Source organism: Lactuca sativa, chromosome 9 (genome assembly GCF_002870075.4).
Source record: "Lactuca sativa cultivar Salinas chromosome 9, Lsat_Salinas_v11, whole genome shotgun sequence".
In the NCBI taxonomy this organism is placed as follows: Eukaryota; Viridiplantae; Streptophyta; class Magnoliopsida; order Asterales; family Asteraceae; genus Lactuca; species Lactuca sativa.
In genome coordinates this window covers 61,590,840-61,613,993 of record NC_056631.2, presented here as the reverse complement: position 1 = coordinate 61,613,993, position 23,154 = coordinate 61,590,840, and the positions used below count along the sequence as shown (strand labels likewise).

Here is a 23,154-nt window from a genome sequence, read left to right as displayed (position 1 = left end):
GACTTATGTTAGATATGTCAAATAATAGGTTAACATATCTTAACCAAGAGAACAATTGTCGACGTCTTCAAAACTCAAAACAAAGGTTACAATTTGCCCTCGTTATAGATACCATTTAATACCTTCCGTTAAATAGGTGTAAAAATACTATTTTAACCTCAGTATTGTACTTTTTTAATCAATTATTTGTATTATTATTGTTGATGTTGATGTGGGCCCCAACCCATATAGAACAAGATGAAAATGAGTTTGAGTAGTAGAGTTTTATACAAAAAGTGATGCATGCATGCATAACAATTGTGTTACCACATGATCAAAAAGGTGCAGAGATAAGAAGTTTGAATTGCATGCATGTAAATGTGATTATTAAAATGCTGCTAAAAGATACATCATCAATCTATTTTTTTTTCTCTCTCTCTCTCTCTCTTTCTCTCTAAAATCTTCCATGTATATAAGACCAAGAAGAAGATTCCACTGTATGTTCAACATAGTACACCACCTTCAATTCTTCCTTTCCCTCTGTTCACAAGTAAAATATAAAAACAATTGTGTGTGACATATACTTTAGGGTTTAGTTACAAGAAATAGCAATGTACTTTCACGCATATATTAATTTCTTTTACTCCTATTAAACACAAAACAATTTTCATTGCTATAATAGACTAAATTTTTCAAAGCATAATAACGCCTTGATAAGAAAAAGTAGAATGACATAAATGGTCATCTAGTGACTTAACTTAAGATACAGAGGTTGATTTGCTCCATATTATTAAAGGGCATTTTGGAGAATTTTTGTTAAGCATGTGTTGGTCTTTTTTGGGAGGAAGGAATATCAGGTGGTGTTGCCTATGTTATGTTAGGATATTATATAAGCTCTTAAAGGTTTATGCTACTAAATTTGTTAAGCTCTTTCAGGTTTGTGATTACCATATAAACAATGAAATCAACTAGTGATAGGATCTAGTGACTAATTTCCTTCCAACTTGAAGTAAAAAATGCCCCTTAATAACAAATACATATATCATATTAGAACCCAAAAATAAAAAATTACAAACATGCAGAGTTCATGTGCAAATAAATGTAGTAGGTCAAAAAGACAGTGTACCCAATATTGAAGAAATGGAGCAATAAATATATCATTGAACTCAGAAGTGATTATATATGCATACATACAAATAATTTTATATTCAAATAATATACTACCCATGGAAACTTGTACTTTCTTATAAATAAAAGAGGGTGCAGAAATAAAATAGTCCCCAGTTGGAAATAACAAAAAATGTGGTTTGAACACATCTATCGAATGATTGAGAAACAATGAATTCACAATATTCAAAGTCCATTTGGAAACAACTACTACTCAACTAAGATCTAAAATCACCTAAAAGTAATATTCTATACCAAGTATCCTAGACAAATCTCCTCATAATCCAGTCTCCAAGAATCTAACCCTTCAACATAAAGAATATGAAACACATCTTAGAATTTCAACCCTTTAAAAGGTTGGGTATAACCCGATAGGATTTAATTTCAAAACCATTTTAGATCAGGGAAGCATGTTAAAAACAAAGTCTAGGTCATAAAAGACTTTACTTTTCGAAAGAAATATATATATATATATATATATATATATATATATATATATATATATATATATATATATATATATATATATATATATATATATACTCTTCAACTGCTTCAAGATGGACCAAATACTCAAAATTCAAAATAATGTAACGAATAAACAATATAAAGTAAACAAATAAGTATATACATATGAGTATAAGCATACAAGAGAAGTAAATAAAATCAATATACAAACTAACAAAAAAAGGTGAACAGTGTTTACTGGTGTGAAAAGCATTTACTGGTGCTGTAAATAGTGTTAAATAAATAGATATGCACTGACCCACACAAGAGAAAACATAGAAACAAACAGCTACAGAAGAAAAAGTGATGGACAGACAAATAGATGCTATTTACATCTTCAGTACAGGTACCAATATATATAGGACGAAATAGAAAAAGTGAAAAGGCAGATGGAATAACAAAAAACAGGAATCAGTAATGTGAAAGAAAAAGAAAAAGAAAAAAGAAAAAAAAAAAAAACTGATTTATCTGCTTAGTGCTTAAGGCAAGAGGGCACCACTACAATTGTACAACAGCATGACGCCAAGACAATACCATAACATCTATGGTGTAAGGCTCTATATATGAAATATGCAAGTGCTTTCTAATATAGGGAAGAAGGCAAGTCAATTCTTGAATGAATCACAACTGAGACAAACTGATCAAAGAGACGAAATCAATGAAATTTCGATCTTGCACAACCATAATATCAGATAGACACATATGAATGATCGAAAATAAGTACTTGTCAGGATAAGGTAAGGTGATCACATTCACACTGACCTGTCTTTAGTCAAGATCTTCTTGTCTAGCGTGACCACCACTCCCCTGGTTGGAGTCTCCAGAATTGTTGTTCCCTGCTCCACTATTGCTTGTCTCAGCAGGCGTACTGGATCCCGTGAAAGGCCATGGCAGGTTTATCCTAAACCTCCTCTCCAGAGTCCTTGGTGTCAGAGGATTATCCTGAGAACCACCACCAGACGCTGCAGCGCCTAAAGAACCACCACCGCTAGAAGCTTGGCGTGACCTGTTCTCATAATCTGGGTCGTCCGTAGGCAACTCATACCGGCAAACAGGACAGGAGTTATGCAGCTCCAACCACGGCAAAATGCAATCCTGATGGTACATGTGCTTACATGGCAACTGTTTCGCCTCCTCATCAAGTTCAAAGCTGTCTTTACAAACTGCACAATCGGAGTAATCTGACTCCAACAACTGTTTCGTGATCTTGATATTAGGAAGGTTTTCGACGGCTGATTTTGATGCAGGGGGGGTGCCATATCGATTAGGATCGTTTTCAGCAAGCTGTTGAATCAATTGTTCTAACCCAGGACCAATGAAGTAATCACCGAGATTCGATGGGAGACGAAACCCCGACGGATCTCCATCTGTGTTGTTTTCAATAACAAACTGGATGTTCGCCCCACCTGCTCGTAAGGTGTTGAGATAATTCTGTAGAAATGCAAAAGGATTAAACTCTCCTGGGCTCTGGACACCTCCAGGTCGAGACATCGGACCACCAAAGAGTGCCGATAGATCATTGGGATTCTGGAAATCGCCACTCCCAGCGCCGGCACGGGAAGTGGTAGAGAAAACGAGCGGGAAGCCAGAGGAGAAGGAGGAGAAAGGGGAAGGATCTTCGAAGGCAAGAAAAGGATTTGGGGTTTCCGGCCTAGGGTTAGGGTTTTCGTATTCCTCTAGGAACCCACCGTTGCAATTGGGACAAACGAGTTCGGAGGAGGCTGTAGGCGAAGGTCTGATGAACACCGTACGGTTGCATTGGTAACAGAAGTATAGCTGAGGGGCCGCACCGTCGCCACCGTTGCCACCGCCGCCGCTGTAGACTTCTTGTGACATCGTGTCGATGCAAATTCAAAAAAGGGTAGAGAAGCACCGGCTCTTTATGGTGGAGATTAAGTGGCAATATGTGTATTTAAGTGAAGTATGTGGGCTCTTCGTTAACTTCTTCAATTCAAACTTGGGTAGCTCTTTGGTTTTTTCATTTTTTGAGTAAACTATAATGTGGTTGGTAATTAGTAATTTCTTTAGTTTTGATAAAAAAAAAATAAAAAAAAAAAAAGTAGCTTATTATTTTCAAGGTATATCTATATGACCAACTTCATCAACCCAACGGTATCTAATTTTGTCACGATTGAAGTCTCATCTAAAACATATATGAAATTAAAAGTAGATTAAATTTATCGATTTCAAAAAAAAAATTGTTTGACCAACACTCATGATCAAACCCCCTCCAAGATTAGCCCACGAAAATGTGTAGGATCAATGTGACAGAACCTATGAGATTGGAGGTAAAAACGGTCGAAGCATCCGATAATTAAGATAAGTAAGATATGTTATCTGGAACAAGGTTGAAGCTAATGACGAAGGGACCTACAAAGGTCAACACGTGGGACAACCACGGAACCTATATTAAATGTACATGACAAGACACGAGGATCGGAGTTGAGATGACTCCAGCTTTTTGAAACGCTTAGGGTTATTATATGGACCATTTAGACTTGGAAAGTTGGTATCTTGTGCATGTTCTCTAAGTTATGAATATGGCATGGGTGCGACGTGTCTTTCCCACACGTAGCGCACCTTTTTGAATTATCTGGAATACACTTGTTTAAGCTGGGAAACCTGACTGTTTTGTCATTTAGTGGGCGTGGGGCGTCCTTATGAGGTGTGGGGCGCCTGTTTAGCCAAGTTGTTGACTTTTTAACCTTTTAACTAAGTTTTACTTTAGGTCAAACTTTAAGTTTTTAGTTCATACATTGAGATTTGGCCTTTTAATTAGTGTTTAGGTGGTTTGTAGTATTATGTTTCCTACGAGTTGTGGTGTTTGTCTGCTTTAGCTGTGAGATGAGTTTTTTCACTGTACTATGTTTGGACACGGAGTGTCATTAAATGCTTGATGTATTTGTAACTCTTGCTAGTATGTTTATGTGTTTGTCGGGTGGGCCCTGTTTTTATGTTATGTTGGGTGGGGCCTATTATTCAGGACGGGGTCCAATACTCATAGTGGGGCCAAATACTCAAGATGGGTCCATTATGTAGGATAGGGCCAATTACTTGTGTTGTATGTGATATCTTGGAAACTCACTAAGATTTGTGCTTACAGTTTAAGTTTAAATGTTTTTGGTACTTCTGGTAGCAAAGGGAATAGCCCAACCTGATTGCATCGCATCCTCCAGAGAATTTCGCACTATATGTTTTATATTTTACGCTAAAGTTCTACATGCCAAGACACGATTATATGCAGCGAAAATAAATAACAATTCATATGTGTTCATGCAACATATATGGATCTAAGTTTCATTATATTATTGCAACGACTAAAAGTAATAAGAAAGTTTACATACCTCTGTTTAAGTGAATTATCTCCTGGTTTGAGATCTAGTTCTTGTCACTTTACTTGGATGAGAGGACCCAAAGTAGAATCTCTCTATTGGTTCACACCCAAGAACACTAAAGAGAAAAACAAAAGAAAACTAAGAGAATGTAGGCAGGATCGAAGTTTCAATTTCCTTAAGAAGAGGAATCAAGGGTCAAATTTTCTATGAAGGGATGAGCAATAGGGTTTAATCCCTGGCACCCTATTTATTGGCCTTCGGTTGTTTAGTCCCAAAGTAACTCCAAAACCCTAAATAAACCTTATCAGATATGCCGACCTAATCCCTTAAGGATTATGGAATGTTCCAATTAATTATCATTTTAATTAATTAACATTCAACCCATTTAATTTAATAATTCCCAGTTAATTCCAAAATAGTTTCTAATTAACTTATAAAGCCATGAAATAGTAATAAACTAATTTCTCCTAAATTCTTCTTGTCTTTTATTTTCTCAATTAGATATTGAGGGAAACCCAAAAATGACTCTTCTATTATTAAAAATATTATCAATAATTATGACGTTGAACACTATTTTCAATAATTGTATGCCTCCATGGGAGCTCAAAACGCAACATTTGCACTTAGTTATAGTAAACAATTAGTCTCAACTCGGATATAATAGATAGATTATTACAAACCACGTAATAATTGATTATACAGCATGTGTCAAACTTATAAGTCATGGCAATATGTCTCAATTGCAAAATGTGTGAACATGCAGATGATGGCCAGGTTGATAATTGTTAGAAAATAAAGAAATTTCTTGTAGTCTAATTCATGACAATTAGTTAGCCATATTGTATTTTTTATGCTTCTTGGTACAAGCTTGGTTAGTGTAACATCCGTTTTTCCATAATGGATCAGTGTAGGGCATTAAGGAGTCAAAGGCATGGTTTTTGGGAAAAAACATGATTCACGACGTGACAAGTCAAGAATTAAAATGTGTGTCTGGAGGCTAGTCACGACATAACATGTGTATGGTCACGACATGATAAGGGTTGCAGCCCAAGTCCACGATCTTTTCGAGTTTCTTTCGTATTTAAGCCCCTAATCTCGAATTTAGGGTTTCATTTCCAGCCTCCATCACCATCTAGAGATTTGATCAAACCATAAAAGCCTCATCTTCATTTGTGAGCTTATTATTGGAGTTTTGGTGTCATTGGAATGAAGAAGTAGGCCCCTATGGAATAGAATACCTATTGGCAAGCTTAGAGTTTAAGTGTGAGTTATTTTTAGAGCATTGCAAGTATTCAAGATCCAAACTTTATGATGTTAACTTCTAGATCTAGGCTTATTGTTACTTTTTCTTCATATTGTGGAAATTTGGATGGGAGGATTCCATAAGCTTGGAAACTTTATGGGTCCTTTGTGTTCCTTGAAGGTTGTGTTTAATGGATATGAGGGTTGGCTGAGTTTTGATGTCATTCATGTGAGTATGGTTACATTTCTTCTTCATGTTGAATTTTTATGAGATCAAGACCTGCATTAGACATACATGTCTATAAAACATTGCTTTTTAGGATGCTTTGGAGAAAGAAGGCCTTATGAAAAGTTGGAATGGATAGCCTTAAGGATTAAGGGATGAAAGCATTAAGTGTCCCAATTTGTTGTAGTCATGACGTGACCATATGGTGATCACAACGTGACAATGAGATCTATCTCGATTATTTTGGTTGGCTTAGTCACGACGTGTGTAACATCCTAACAATTCAAGACCAAAAATTTCATTTTTAATTTAATGATTCATAAAACATATTATAGAAAACATCATCAAGATATCTCATTTCATAAAAAACATAGATAATATGTCTCAAAAGCATGTCATAAGATAGTAACAATGTTAGAGTACAAATCCCAAGAATCTCATATGCGAAAAATCGTGTGTGTGATGCGTGGCTACCATGCCGACTCCTTTCCCTTCGAAGAAGAAGGACCTGAAACAAAAACTGAAACTATAAGCACAAAGCTTAGTGAGTTCCCTCATCATACCACATACCATACAATAAACATACTGCCAGGCATATCTGGGTGCCCAACCTACCCTGTTGAGCATATATGGGTGCTTAACCTACCATCGTCAGGCATACCGGGGTGCCTAACCTACCCTTTGCCAAGCATATCTAGGTGCTCGACCTACCCTATCAGGCATATATGGGTGTCCGACCTACCCTACGTTTATTTCAACCGGCTACGAGGACTATTTCACCCCTACCACTACCACATAAAAACATAGCATAACATACTTTCAAGCATATATGGGTGCCCAACCTACCCTGCCGGTATATCTTAACCGGTTCCGGGGACTAGTCCCCTTCCTACTACTATCACATAATTGATGGGTTTTGTTCATAAGACATCCTATGTGCTCATACAAACCCTAATGCTTGGATCTAGGTTTCTCTATTGTACATGCTTTGAATCCAAGACTATAAACCCTAATTCTAGCATATGGAAATCAATATTAACATATAATTAGGTTTATGATATTACCTTGAATGTTATGTAGCAATAACAATCCCAATTCCTTCTTGAATTGACTTTGGAAGGCTTAGAGTCACAAGTGTCACTCCTCTAATGACTTACAAACACCAAGAGCAAATGGAGAAGATATAAAGAGAGAGGAGAGAGGTAGGAAATCGTCCTTAGGACTTATTGGGAAGGCTTAGACGAATTCATGAGCCTTAAGGGGTTTATATAGGTGTAAAGATTAGGGTTTTAGTCCATATCCTTATCTAGTTGCTTGCCCACCAAGCAACCATAAGATAAGTCTTAGAAACCCTTATCCTAGTCGAATTCTAAGGCATTATCTCCTTAAATTCGTTCACCCTATATTTAAGATAATCCTTACCTTATTTTGTAACCATCACATAATTACAATTCAGCCCCTCTAGTTTAATTAATTACACTTGATCATAAAATTAATTCTTAATTAATTATTGACCAATATTAACAAATATGATTTCTCCTTTAATATATTATTCTTATAACATATTAATAAATCATAATAACCTCTCTCTCTCTCTATTTATTTCTCCAATCAAGTTGCTTTGGTGAAGGCAACCCAAAAGGACCATGCATCATCGGGTCAAGTACATACCAAAATAGTTATGGACTTAGACACTAATCCAACAGTCTCCCACTTGGATAAGTCTAACAACTATTTTGCGTATGACTTCAGATCCTGATCTGCAATCGTAGCTTTCCAAAGCCGTTGTCAACTCTGATCCTATCAGATACGCGTGTCCTTAGATAAGGGATCATATATTCCTCCATTCTAGATATCATATGAGATATGATTTCAAATCATTCTCTTTGTACTATATCTCGATTCCCGATTTATGACGACTGACTAGTTGAACAAATCAAATTAGCTCTAGCCCGGCCGAGCATTTACGTTTGTCATTACTAAATCATCGAGGGGCCCAAAGATATCTCCTTTATCCTACTTTGAATAAAAGGAATGGATAAACTTTGATACAATGCTCGCTTGCACTCACGCACCGAATCACACACAACAATATGTTTTATAACACCAAGTTACTAGTGCGTTTACATATTATAAATGTGCAACCGATTCGCAAGATACAACTCACACATCTCGGTTTCAAGAATATAAGATGTTATCGTCTCACCAATCACTCGTGATACAATTCATGGAGTGATCCAAGTGAGTGTGGGTTTAATCCAATGCTCAAATCATATTCGTAAGCACTCATGAACATTGCAGCAAACATTTGTTTATGTCTAATACTTTTCTAGACAATCCACACACCAATTCACGACAGTCTTCATTCATAGCTACTTCCATCATATGAACGACTATGGCCCGTTTGAATAATTCGATTATTCTTAATAAACTCAATTATTCTGGAAGTCAAAACATGCAAATGTGAAACACAAGAATAATACTAATCCCATATGACCTCAACCTTTGAGTATAAATAAAAAACCTTTTATTTATCACCATATCGATTACTCATTATTTATCGTTTCGGGTAATCAACTTCTTACTTGAATTATTACACTTGTCCCATGCTCCTAGCATGCACACAATGTTTACCTATGGTTCTTACTTTTGTGAAATAGATCAAATGGAACACATTTCCAACCATTCTCATTTCACAACTCCAAATCCTTTTTCCTAAGTGAAAGAATATCAAATTCTTGCTACTTATAGAATATGCTAGATTCTAACACTTTACGCAACGATCCTTTCGTAATGTCACTGCACCAAAGTCACAAAGACCATTGCCAATGATATTACAAAGTCTTCTATCAGAGATTGTTACAAGACAATTCCTTAGATATGATGTCTCGCACTCAAAGTACATTCCTTTGAACATCCTTTTGCATAAAAGTTTCTAATCTAGACATAGATTTTCAATATTCAATTCCCAATATAGATACATTTCCATATTTTCCATATGAAAACTTATTTTTTAATAGAATCTTATCTATTCCTAATAATGTCGATATGGTCCATCCAATATGAGAACATTTCCATATCTTCCAATACTATACTTCCAACTACTCACAAGCGACCAATCCTCGTCGAACTTTGGATTGTCCTTTGATAGTTGTTTAATTATTTTAGTCAAAACCGATTCTAGTCCCTTTTCCCTCTAAATGCGCTAGACATTTGGAAAATTTTAGAATGGTCAAACATTAAAGCATTTGCAATCGATCCTATACCCGAAGCATATGGGACACGACGCATAATGCTTTATTTGCTATGTTCTCAAAATTCGAATTGTGAAGAGGAATGCCGTAATCATAATCGAAATTTTAAGAACACACTATGTACCCTTGACTAAATTTATTAACATTTCTCAACCTAATCCTTTAGATTTGAAATGAAGCATAATATTCTCTCCCTTAATTATAGCAAAACAACCTTTCAACTTTGTAAAGTATAACTCTTGTTTTCTATAATTAATATTGCCAACTTGCAATACATGCCTTAATAATCATACAATCATAACTTTTATGCTCCCACTATCATGATGATTATTATAAACATAACACTTATGCTCCCACTAGCTTCGACATGTATTCAGAAACACCTAAACTTCCAGAAAGATAATACCTATTGAATTTCTTAAGTCCATGTTTCTAATACTTAGTGCTTTGATAATCTTTTATCAAGGCTTCTTGAATTTATACACCTTTGCCTTAGATAGTTCATATGTGTGTCTAAACAATTGTCAAACCTCACAATTCAAATTATGGAAAGGGATACCGTAACCATAATTGAATTCGAGAATGCATTTTTACAATCATTATCTTCTTAAAATCTTTCTTAGTGAAAGCATTTTCTCACAGTCATTTTCATGAAGGCGGAAATCTTATGACACTTAGATTTAAACGGTGTATTTGTTCCTATCCATGTGAATTTTTCAAAACCAAAGTTTACGACAAATTCAAACTCATATGGACCGAACTTTCTTAATTTTGATTTCTTGCCTTTTGGTAGCACAGCTGCCCACCATGTCTTCCAAGTAGTTAAGCAACTCACCTTTTCCTATCAATGTACTTTCCATTGATCAAGGTCCTTGCCTTTTATGCATTCAAATGAGAACTCATAGGACTCACATGCATAATTAACTCGATTGGATTGGCATAGAAACAAAATAATGTCTTCACGATAGGTTGTAAACCTCAACTCGTGTGCTAGTGATGATCGATGAGGTTTATTTGATTTGTTCTTGAAACTTTTCAAGACTATTAAGACTCCCACTGACTCCTTGACATATATGATTCTCTTGTCAAAACATTTCTTGACAAACAGATATTCAAGAGCTAGTGTAGCTTTTATCAAAACAAAACACTTCATAATTTTGGTCTTAGTTGGTCTTTGTCTTATCCAAGACATCACAACTTTCCACAATTGATGAATGTTATAAACCTTCTTAATACTATTCACTCAATGTCACAATCTTAACTTTAAGACTTGTTATTGGAATGAAGTATGATTGACTTCTTGATTTTACCATTTCTTCGATTCTTGATTCCTCTTCTTAAACATACAATTGTACTAAGACTCACTTTGAGGATCAATTGAGATATGGTTCTTAATCATTAAGGCTTATCATAAAGCATAAAAGCTACTCTCCCTTCTTCTTAGAATGGAGGAACTTTTATCTTTCTGCCTACTTGATTCTTCTTATTCGTTTGCTATTGATTTAAACCTTTTTAATCAATTCCGAATTACACTTAATCTTATAAGTATAATCATATTTACTAAACCTTTAGTAAATCATGACGAATATCTTGTTACTCTTATGGTGTACTTTGATCAACACACAACTTTGTGTACTCGATCTCCTAGTCATTCACTTGACACTTTGTCAATGAATTAGTCTAATTTCCAAATACGAAATTTCTCATTCATCGTGCATCCACGTTGCATGATTCCAAGTTTCTGTCCAATTGAAACTTGGACGATGAGAAACTCTCCTTATTTGCTAAATTCTCGACTTTTCCATAAACACCATAAATAAGAATCATATCCATTTGTTGTAGAAATATGCAAACACCAATTTTCATAACGATTTCATTGCAAGGAAATAAACAAATAAATAAATAAGTCAAACGAAAATTTATTTTATTTATAAAAGCAGCGGAAAACATTTGTCTTTACAATGCAAAATCCATTGAAAACTATGTATTTCAAAAGAAAAAATTTCTAACAACTCTATCATAACTATCTAAGCTCAAAATCTAATCTTCAAGTCCATGCGATCAAGATCCATTCCTTGTGATTAGATTCATCTTGCTCTTTCACCAAGCTTCCTTTCTTTTCACCGATCCTGCAAAACATTCAAATGCAATCTTATCACATTATGTATTAAGAATCAATGAATAGGAACTTAATGTTGTTAGATAGTGGATTTTACCTGAAGCGCAGCCATACTCTTTGACTCTCCCATCTTCTGGACTCTTCAGGCTCTTTGGGCAGACTTGTATCCAACGCCCTTTCTTTTGGCAGCAAACGCAGGTCGGTTCTCCTAGAACGTCCTCGGAAGCATGGTCGGTTGACTTTCCCAACAAATACGCTCCATTGCTTCGCCAAATCATTTCTGATTCAGCAACAATGAGCATGTAAGTTAGGTCAATGAGGTTGTCATCATGATCCATCATATAATACTTTCTTTTGAACTCATTATATGATTCAGGAAGTGATTGCAAAACCCAATTCACAGCCAAGTCATCTGGGAATGATGCACCCAACATTATCAACCTATCAATGTGTTATTTCATTCCTAAAACGTGGGCACACACGGGTTTACCATCTTCATGTTTCATTTCCAATAGGGCTTTAGTGATATTGAACCTTTCAATTCTTCGATCTTGTGGGTTGGGGAGAACAATAGGAGGAGGAGGAGGAAGTGACGCATGATTTCTCGTTCCTCGATTGAATCGTGGAATACCATCTTCATGTGGAATGCTTGTTCCACGGGATTTGGGAAGACCATAGTTGAATGATTGAGTCCTTAGTAAATCACCCAAATGAGATACTAAGGCTAGGACCCAACACAATATTCTACAACTCGGGAGAGGGATGTCGTAACCCTAATTGAAGAATATTTGAAGGTAAGTGAATGACGATTCACTAATTTCCACCACGAAAAACGAAAAAGAAATTTAAGTTTTAAATCTATGAAAACTCCTAGATCCTTTGAGATTCATTGAACTTTCAATGGCATGTTTAAATCTCGATATGCCCCTCTTGTTTGTGACTGGGATGTCGAGGATCACAAAGCGGGTGTGAATAACCATGCAAACTACATGGTGCCCTCACATGTTACAGTCACCTATTCGATGTGCCGGTAAACCACACACGCTCCACCGAACTATGACAAACATTGAGTCACCCTTTGCTACCTTTGCTTAGAACCATTTAGTGTGTCGGTAAACCACACACACTCCACTAACGTCTTCGCAAGGGCACAAAGTGTAATTTCATGGAATTGCATCAATTCACTTTTGCCTAAGTAACTAAGATTGGGAATTTTATGAAAACATTTAGTTACTTTTATATACTTTATTATACTTATAATGGAAGGTTTCGTCCTATCCTACCCGTTCGGCTAACGACCCTCCACTAGTCAAGAGTGCAGTGGGTAAGAGTGGATACCCATTCAATCGCCATTTTATAGGCAATTTCCTTAAACACCCCTTATAGACTAGCTTCGTGAATGAGGCCTACTAACGGTAAGACTGACTTTTACTCATACATATATATAATGTTAGACTTTTAATGTTATATATATAGTATAGGGTGTATTTTATACTTTCAAAATACTAGGTGGTATAATTTAACAATTATACTTTTAATTCAATTAAATTGTAAACCTAAACTTTTATGGATTTATCAAACCTCTTTTAATTATACACCTTAACTAATTAATAAAACCATAAGGGTGTGATTTGAACTTTTTCAAAACAATACTAGAGTTTTAGAATTTAACATTCCTAATTAAACTTTTAATCAACTTTTAAATTCCAAAACTTGAGGGCAAGTTTTGAAACATTTCAACACATCAGGGTTTAGAATTTAAATATACATCAAAATTAAACTATTAATCAAAATTTAAATTCCAAAACTTGAGGGCAAGTTTTGAAACCTTTTTCAAAACATTTGGGTTTTAACTATTTAAATTTCAAAACAACAAAACTTTTGGGTTCAAATTTAAATTATAAAACCTAAAGGGCAAAATATGAAACTTTTCATAACAACAAGGATCAAATAACAAATAATTCAAATTAACATTTAATCACATAATTATCCATATTTGATTTATTTAATGATTTCTTGCAAAACAATTTATCAATTTAATCAAAATAATTTAAACAATTATCACATAAGGAAACAATTATCTTATTAATTGATAAATATCTTCAATTAGATCAAAAATATAGTCAAATATATCATATAATAGGATTAATATTGATCTAACATGATAAGGTAACCATCCATAATCAAAAACAACAAGAAATCCCGAATATACCTCTGTCTGACGCATCGACTCGCCGAGTCCATCAAGCAGAACACCAAAAATCAAATTTTTTAAACATATCAAGCATCAATACAATAGAAACCAGTCAAGGCTCTGATACAACTGATGGGTTTTGTTCATAAGACATCCTATGTGCTCATACAAACCCTAATGTTTGGATCTAGGTTTCTCTATTGTACATGCTTTGAATCCAAGACTATAAACCCTAATTCTAGCATATGGAAATCAATATTAACATATAATTAGGTTTATGATATTACCTTGATTGTTATGTATCAATAACAATCCCAATTCCTTCTTGAATTGACTTTGGAAGGCTTAGAGTCACAAGTGTCACTCCTTTAATGGCTTACAAACACCAAGAGCAAATGGAGAAGATATAAAGAGAGAGGAGAGAGGTAGGAATTCGTCCTTAGGACTTATTGGGAAGGCTTAGACGAATTCATGAGCCTTAAGAGGTTTATATAGGTGTAAAAATTAGGGTTTTAGTCCTTATCCTTATCTAGTTGCTTGCCCACCAAACAACCATAAGATAAGTCTTAGAAACCCTTATCCTAGTCGAATTTTAAGGCATTATCTCCTTAAATTCGTTCACCCTATATTTAAGATAATCCTTACCTTATTTTGTAACTATCACATAATTACAATTCAGCCCCTCTAGTTTAATTAATTACACTTGATCACAAAATTAATTCTTAATTAATTATTGACCAATATTAACAAATATGATTTCTCCTTTAATATATTATTCTTATAACATATTAATAAATCATAATAACCTCTGTCTCTCTCTATTTATTTCTCCAATCAAGTTGTTTTGGTGAAGGCAACCCAAAAGGACCATGCACCATCGGGTCAAGTACATACCAAAATAGTTATGGACTTAGACACTAATCCAACAATGATATCATAGCATACTAGCACAAATAGCATAACAGATAGTGGCATACCAGACAATTATCGCAAAAACAATCATCTCTATTATAATCAACTACTAGTGGTCCGACATTGGTGCCTTTGACTCACTTATACTGGAAGGTAACTCACCTCAATGTCGCGTAGTAAATGAACTGTCCTTGGCTTTGGGATCAACTCCTCTCAAACTCCTACACATAGCAATCTCCTTTAATTACCTTTTCGTACTCATAATCCCTTTAAGCGTCAACTCTTGTCAATGGTCAAAGTCAAAGTCAACATCCTGGTCAAAGACAACATCCTGGTTGACTTAACTCGCCGAGTTGGGCCATCAACTCGTCGAGTTCCATGATCCATAAAACCTTGAAATCTTGATCCTACTCGCCGAGTTCTTTCATGAACTCGTCGAGTTCCATGATCCATGCAACCCTGGAATCTCGATCCTACTCGTCGAGTTCTTTCATGAACTCGTCGAGTTCCCCTTCATATAGAGTCGGTACATTTCGCTCATAACTCGCCAAGTTCCTCCTTGAACTTGTCGAGTTCTTCAATCTTCAAACCCAAAAACATGTCCAACTCGCTGAGTCATCTCCTAGACTCGACGAGTCTGGCCAGTAACAGAAAAGGTTGGGGAACCACGACCCAACTCGTTGATTTGTATGAACAACTCATCGAGTCCCCCATAGTTTAAATCCATATAGTCGTTTCTATTCGGGTTCAATGCTTCCAAACCATAGATCTGGTCCCCTAGGGTCTATATATCCCGTAAAGTTACTAACTTTACATCCATGCATGGGTAATTTAACTCAAAAGGCCCTAAAAGGTGGTTCACAAGTTGCATGGAACTCCCATGGCCATAAAGTTGGCACCTTTATGCCATGGAGTCCCTCAATGGCTCTAGATCTGAAGGTTCTTTCCATGGTGGATATCCAAATCCCAGAGGCCACCATTATTGAACCAAATCATGGAGAAAAATCCCTAAAACTAGATCTAAACACTCAATAAGAAAGGTAAGAGCTTTATACCTTAGGTGAACCAGAAATGAAGTTCTACTTCCGGTTTTACACTTCTCCTTCACTTCTTTGCTCTCTCCTCAAGTCTCTTCTTCTTCAAAACTTTAAGAAAGCACCAAGAATGGACCAAAACACTCAAAAATGTATTGGGGTTTTGTAGCTAGGGTTTGGGATGATGGAGGCTGCAAATGAGACCACCCTTTGGAGGTTAAGGTGCTTAAATAGGGTGCAAACCCTGAAAATTAGGGTTTCACTTTGGCATCCCTACTCGTCGAGTTGAGGCTTCTCAACTCGTCGAGTAGACTTCAAGTCCCGCGTCCAAAATCCATTTAAACTCGACGAGTTTGGGGCCTCCAACTCATCGAGTTTGATATTGCCATATTTATACATATTTTTAGGCAATATTTATTTACATTTTTATTAATAATTTGGTTATTTGAATAGAATAATGGTACTTATAAGCTTAAATTATATTTTGCAGCAAAATAGAAGCATTTTCGAAGAAAGAGAGTAAAATTGATAAAACATGGAACTTTGGAGACTTAGAGAAGAAAAAAAAAAGAAACCCACGAATCTGCCATATTCACTAGGGGCGAGCATAATAACCGAAAAACCGAACCGTATTAACCGAGCCATTTTAAAAACCGTTGGTTCGGTTTCTAGTTTTTATTAATCGATAACGAATGGTTCGGTTATGGTTTTATAGGTTAACCGAACCAGTTTAAACCGAACCGCTAACTTTATATTTTAATCTATAAAAATAATAGATTATATATAAAATAATATAGTCAAACTTATTCAATACCCATTATAATTTCAAAATATAATCCATTAATCCTCACTTATCAGGAGACGAATGAACAATCAAACCATCAAAGACTGATCACGCAGACACACACAATCTTTCAATCATGCATTAAGCTAGATTATTTATTAATTATGTAATTCCTAATCGGCTAATTCTACAATTTGTAAACATTATTCACAATTAGTTTAATCTCCACACTCATAATCATAATTGAAGGCTTCTCACACCGTTAATCCTAATCAAAGATTGTTTTGACTTTATAGTCCTATTTGAATGATGTTTTGACTATATAATCAAGATTTATAGGTAAGTTAAGTTTTTGGTTCATCTTGACTTTGAGATATATTAAGAATATATTTATTTATATTTTTGGCTTTTTTTATTTACCGCTTTTGACTAAATCACATTGAATGAATATGAGTATTTGGTTTTTTTATCCAGATAACACATAATATGAATGTTTGACTTTCTTTTTTTTACAATTTTTTATTTAATCACATTGAACGTGTATGATGTTTGACTTTATTTTAATGTAAATATAAATTATCAATATATGAAATTATTAATGTGAATTTTTTTAATGGTTTATACTTTTATTAAATGTTTTTGATTTTAATTGTGACTATGTGTTATCTCACTTGAGAATCAAAGCTACAAATTTTATTCTATTACTATAACCTAGGTTACAAACATTGGTGACGAGGACTTTTTTAATTTTCTTTTTATTTTTTATGCCAATATACTTTCGACATTTATATTATTTTGAACATTATGGTTATCCAATATTAACCATTAATCAAAACCGTTGACCGACAAAAACCATTAACCATAACCAATATTAACCATACCTAATGGGTACCAAAATGCATTAACCAATAATAATGGTTATGGTTCGGTTTTGATCAATAACCAAACCAAACCGCTCCACACACCCCCTAATATTCATGACATGAGCTTTGAAGGCTCACGACTTGAGTAGGAGTATTCTAGAAGATTGACATCGCGAAGTAGAGTCCTTAGCCAACACGGAGATCCACTATTCACGTCGTGAGACATATCCATTCACGACGTGAACTTGGAAAAATCAGAAAGTATATATCCTTGTCCATTACGACTTGGGAGACTTTTGGCTGCTTGGAGGGTTCCTGGAGACGATTTGGAGAAGAAGAAAAGTTCTAGAATTAGCTATTAGCATCCAAGGAGAAGAGAGTTCATAATTAGTTCAATCGTTTGGTACTATAATCATGTCTATTACTTTGAATTGTTTTAGTTTGATTTTGAGTATGAGTAGCTGAATTTAGTAACTCCTGCTTAGCGAGATGAAACTTTGACTTATGGTTTAGCTAATTTATTATGGATTTGATTAGTTGGTATTGAACTTGTGTTTGATGAGGGTCAAAGAGGAGGATGTGTAGAAGACCGCGTTTCGGACGCGTTATGGCCATTATGAGTTCGTGGTGATGCCGTTTAGGCTCACCAATGCTCCTGCCGCGTTCATGGACCTCATGAACCGCATGTGCAGACCGATGTTGGATCGGTCTGCGATAGTTTTCATTGATGACATCTTGGTTTATTCCAAGACACAGGAGGAGCACGAGGAGCATCTGAGAGAGGTTTTGGAGACCCTGAGGAGGGAGAGCTTGTACGCCAAGTTCTCCAAGTGCGAGTTTTGGTTGCGCGAGGTACAATTCCTTGGGCACCTTGTCAACCAGAACGGTATACTGGTTGACACGGCCAAGATAGAGGTCGTGATGAGATGGGAGGTTCCGAAGTCTCAATCTGAGATTCAGAGTTTCCTGGGTTTAGCGAGCTACTACCGGAGATTCATTCAGGATTTCTCCAAGATAGTCGTACCCCTGACACGGTTGACTAAGAAAGTCGTGGTCTTTCGATGGGGGCCTGAGCAATAGGCAACGTTCGAGGTTATGAGACAGAGATTGTGTGAGGCGCCAATCTTAGCCTTGCCAGAGGGCGTAGAGGATTTTGTGGTATATTGTGACGCGTCCATTTCGGGGTTGGGCGCGGTACTGATGCAAAGAGGGCACGTCATTGTCTACGCTTCGAGGCAGTTGAAGCCTCACGAGGCGAATTACCCGACACATGATTTAGAGTTGGGGGCGGTGGTCTTCGCCCTCAAGTTTTGGCGACATTACCTCTACGGGGTTCGGTGTACCATTTACACGGACCACAAGAGCTTAAGGTACCTCATGGATCAACTGAATTTGAACATGAGGCAGCGTCGGTGGCTTGATGTGGTGAAGGATTATGATTGTGAGATCCTTTACCACCCGGGGAAGGCCAATGCGGTGGCCGATGCGCTTAGCCGCAAGGCGGCGCCGATCAGGGATATTTGCATGCGGATGACAATGGTGACTTCGCTTTTGGAGCGAATTCGGGAGGCCCAGCAGGAGGCCCTGAAGGAGGAACATCGGAAGAGTGAGCGCATAGTGGGTCAGGTTTCCTCCTTCAACTATGACAGCAGGGGATTATTGACATTACACCGCAGGGTGAGGGTACCATACCTCAGAGGCATGCGCCAGATCTTGATGGAGGAGGCGCACAAATCCCGATTCTCCATTAATCCCGGGGCGACGAAGATGTATAGGGATCTTCGTCTGGATTATTGGTGGCCCTGTATGAAGCGGGATGTGGCTTGGTACGTCGAGCAGTGCTTGACCTGTAGGAAGGTCAAGGCCAAGCATCAGAGACTGCACGAAAAGATGCAGCCATTGGATATCCCGTTGTGGAAATGGGAAGATATTACGATGGATTTTATCACGAAGCTTCACAGGACCACGTGAGGAGTGGATTCTATATGGGTCATCGTGGATCGATTGACCAAGAGCGCCCATTTTATCCCGATTCAGGAGAGCATCTCGGCCGAGAAGTTGGCCGACATCTATATCAGGGAGATAGTGGCGCGGCACGGGGTGCCAGTATCAGTGATTTCAGACAGAGATGTGCGTTTTACTTCCAGGTTTTGGAAGAAGTTTCATGATGAGTTGGACACTTGTCTGCATTTTAGCACTGCCTTTCACTCGCAGACGGATGGTCAGAGTGAGCGGACCATCCAGAATTTTGAGGATATGTTGCGGGCATGCGTGCTAGATTTTGGTGGTAGTTGGGATACCTATCTTCCATTAGCTGAGTTCTCATACAACAACAACTACCACGCGAGTATTGACCGTCCTCCCTTCGAGATGTTGTATGGACGGAGATGCAGGACCCCGATATGTTGGGGAGAGGTTGGCCAGATAGTCATGGGAAGCACCGAAGTGGTGCTCCAGACGACAAAGAAGATTCAGCAGGTCCGGAGCAGGCTTCAAACTGCTCAGAGTCGGCAGAAAAGTTATGCCGACAAGCGTCGTTCAGACTTGGAATTTCAAGTCGGGGATATGGTTCTTCTGAAGGTGTCACCATGGAAAGGCGTCATCCGATTCAGAAAGCGAGGAAAGTTAGGCCCAAGGTACATCGGGCCATTCAGGGTTGTTGCCCGGGTGGGAAAGGTGGCGTATAGGTTGGACCTGCCAGCCGAACTCAGCCAGATCCACAGCACTTTCCACGTCTCTCAATTGCGGAAGTGTTTGGTGGACGACTCGGCAGTGGTGCATTTGGAGGATATTCAGGTCGATGTCAGCAAGAATTACATCGAGCGGCATGTGACAATCCTCGACAGGAAGTCGAAGGATCTGAGGAACAAAAGGGTGGAACTCGTGAAGGTGCAATGACAGCACCGGAAGGGATCAGAGTGGACTTCGGAGCTGGTAGAAGAGATGATGGAGCACTACCCCGAGCTGTTTCAGGATCAAGCAACAGACTTCGAGGACGAAGTCTAAGATAAGTGTGGGAGATTTGTAGCACTTGGTTCCCGGTACGTACTCCTTGTAATTAACATTTTTAAAATAATGCATTTTTGCCTTGGACTCGGCGAGTTGATGGACCAACTCGCCGAGTAGGAGCGGGATAAGACGCGGGGACTGAACTTTGGACTCGACAAGTCAGTTCTCGGACTCGACGAGTAGACCCTGTTTGGGAAAAAACCCTAATCCGGGTGTTTGCACCCTATTTAAACGCTCAATCTTGGCCTCCTTTGTCCCTAACACTTCCAGAGAGCTGAAGAGCGAAACCCTATCCCCCATTTTGTTCTTGAGAGTGATTTTGGCTTTGTAAAGAAGGTTTGGAGCTTAGAAGAAGAAGAAATAGGTTGTAGTGTGCAAGGAGGGGAAGTAGATCCGGAATCTACACTGCAAGAGGCTTCCATTCAGGTAAAAAAGCCCCTACCTTGCTCACTAGTTCTTTAGATTCCCTTTTGTCCCTAAAATGATGGTTTTCAAGCCCTAAAACACCATACTCCTTGTGTTTGTGCTTAATGATCCGAAAGGACTTCAGATCTAGACATTATGGACGTATTAGAAGTATAAAGTTTATGTGGTTAGAGTGATTGAGGTCCCCATTGGGTGTATGACCTCATAAAAATCTTGGATTTTCCTTTTGGAGCTTGTAAGGCCATGCATGCACGTAAAGTTTGCAACTTTACGTGATAAGCATGCCCTAGGAACATAGATCTATGGTTTTAAAGTGTTGCATGTCTCATATTTGGTCTATATGGGAAATGGGTCAAGGGACTCGGCGAGTCCCAAAGTGGAACTCGGAGAGTTCTATGAAGGTGGCCTTAGACTCGGCGAGTTGGATGAACAACTCGGCGAGTCCTATGAAGATTGCGTGGTACTCGACGAGTTGTTCTTCAAACCCGGCGAGTCCGATGAACTGTTACTGAGTGAGAGGGGTTTAAGTGTTGGAGGTCCAACCCTTCGTATCTGTACGCGGAATTAGCAATTTAGCATGTAGCAATAGTCCCAGAAACCCAAAGCCTCAAAAAAGATGCTCTGGTGAGGATTTGGAAGCGAGTAGGAGATCTGCTCGTGGGGACTCGGCGAGTTGTTCTTGGACTCGGCGAGTCGGGTCGCGAATCGGTTCAATCGTCCCAGATAGTGAGTTAAGGGTGACTCAGTGAGTGGGAGTGAGTGGGAAGAAGGACTTGTCGAGTAGGACCAAGTTAGTAGGAGAAGGACTCGGCAAGTCTATGCCATGACTCGGCAAGTCCAGTCAATTGGAAGTTGACTTTGACCAAGGAGTTGACCTTGGACCAGGGGAGGGTCATTCATTTGACCTAAGGGTATTTATGAGTGTCTAATCTAAGTTCATGATTTATAGCCGGAGGATTACTGGTTCAGCAGTTAGGCGCTCAGCAAGCAGACTTTCAGCAACTACTTTCGAGGTGAGTTACCTTCCAGTAGCAGTGGGTCTACGCCATGATGCCGGCCTACCAGTAGGAGTTGTATGATTAGATGATTGTCTCTGTGATTTTCATCTAGGGTTGCTACTACCTGTGTTATGTTTATGTGCTAGTATGATATGATGTTATGTGTTAGTGACAGTAGGGGAGATAGTCCCCGGTTTACCGGTCGATAGGGCCGAAGGGGTAGTCATGCCCAGCCCTGCTAGATAGATTATGTGATATGTGTTATATGGTAGTAGTAGGGGTGAAATAGTCCCCAACATCCGGTCGAGAGGACCAAAGGGGATACCGGCACCCAGATATGCTAGTTAGTATCCGGTCGAGAGGACCGAAGGGGAGGCCAACACCCAGATATGCTAGCTAATATCCGGTCGAGAGGACCAAAGGGGTAGGTCGGGCACCCAGATATGCCTGACAATATATGTTTGATATGTGGTTATATGGTATGTGGTACAGTGGGGGAACTCACTAAGCTTCGTGCTTACGGTTTTTAGTTGTTGTTTCAGGTACCTCTTCAGCCAAGGGGAAGGAGCTGGCGCGGTAGCGGCATATCACACACATGCTCTTGTTTTTTCTCACTATGAGACATTCTGGGATTTGTACTCTGATATTATTATGATTTACGTTTTGGTTTACTGACACGAGACATGTTTTATTAAATGATATGGTCGAATGATATGTTACTACAAACGTTTTCAAATCACTTAATTAAAAATGAAATTATTGGCCCGTATTTTGGGGCGTTACAATTGTTGTCTAAACCAGACATCAACAATGGGAGAAATTCAAGTAAAGTTGATATAAGTCCTTAACATAACACCCACTATGAAATATTAAGGCTAGGACCCAACAAACTGTTTTATAACTTGGAACAGGGATGCCATAATCCAAGCTATAAAATATTTGAAGATAGGTAAATGACGATTCACTAATTTCCACCAAGATAAACGAAATGTATTATTAGGTTTTAATTGGTTTTGAAACTCTTAGATTCTTTTGAGATTCATTGAACTTTTCAATGACATGTTTCAATATCAAGTGTGCCCTGCAGGTTTTGTGACTGAGATGC

The 23,154-nt window shown here is 37.7% G+C and overlaps 1 protein-coding gene across 2 annotated transcripts; it reads right to left on the bottom strand.

Annotated features, from left to right (window-relative positions):
- Positions 1–226: 226 nt before the first annotated feature.
- Positions 227–3,560, bottom strand: LOC111903020 (E3 ubiquitin-protein ligase RING1). 2 transcript variants are annotated; one of them, XM_023898816.3, is made up of 2 exons: positions 2,416–3,559; positions 227–519 (listed from the first exon to the last, which is right to left on the bottom strand). In XM_023898816.3, exon 1 carries the CDS (start codon positions 3,487–3,489, stop codon positions 2,422–2,424), a length of 1,068 nt encoding a protein of 355 aa, XP_023754584.1. In that variant the 5' UTR covers positions 3,490–3,559; the 3' UTR covers positions 227–519; positions 2,416–2,421. The 2 variants fall into 2 exon arrangements, with proteins under 2 accessions (XP_023754584.1, XP_042754604.1); XM_042898670.2 differs by lacking the exon at positions 227–519 and adding an exon at positions 1,112–1,451 and having other exon boundaries at positions 2,416–3,560.
- Positions 3,561–23,154: the final 19,594 nt, after the last annotated feature.

Excerpts from the sequence above, each read along its gene's own strand:
- LOC111903020 (XM_042898670.2), bottom strand. The coding sequence starts at position 3,489 with ATGTCACAAGAAGTCTACAGCGGCGGCGGTGGCAACGGTGGCGACGGT.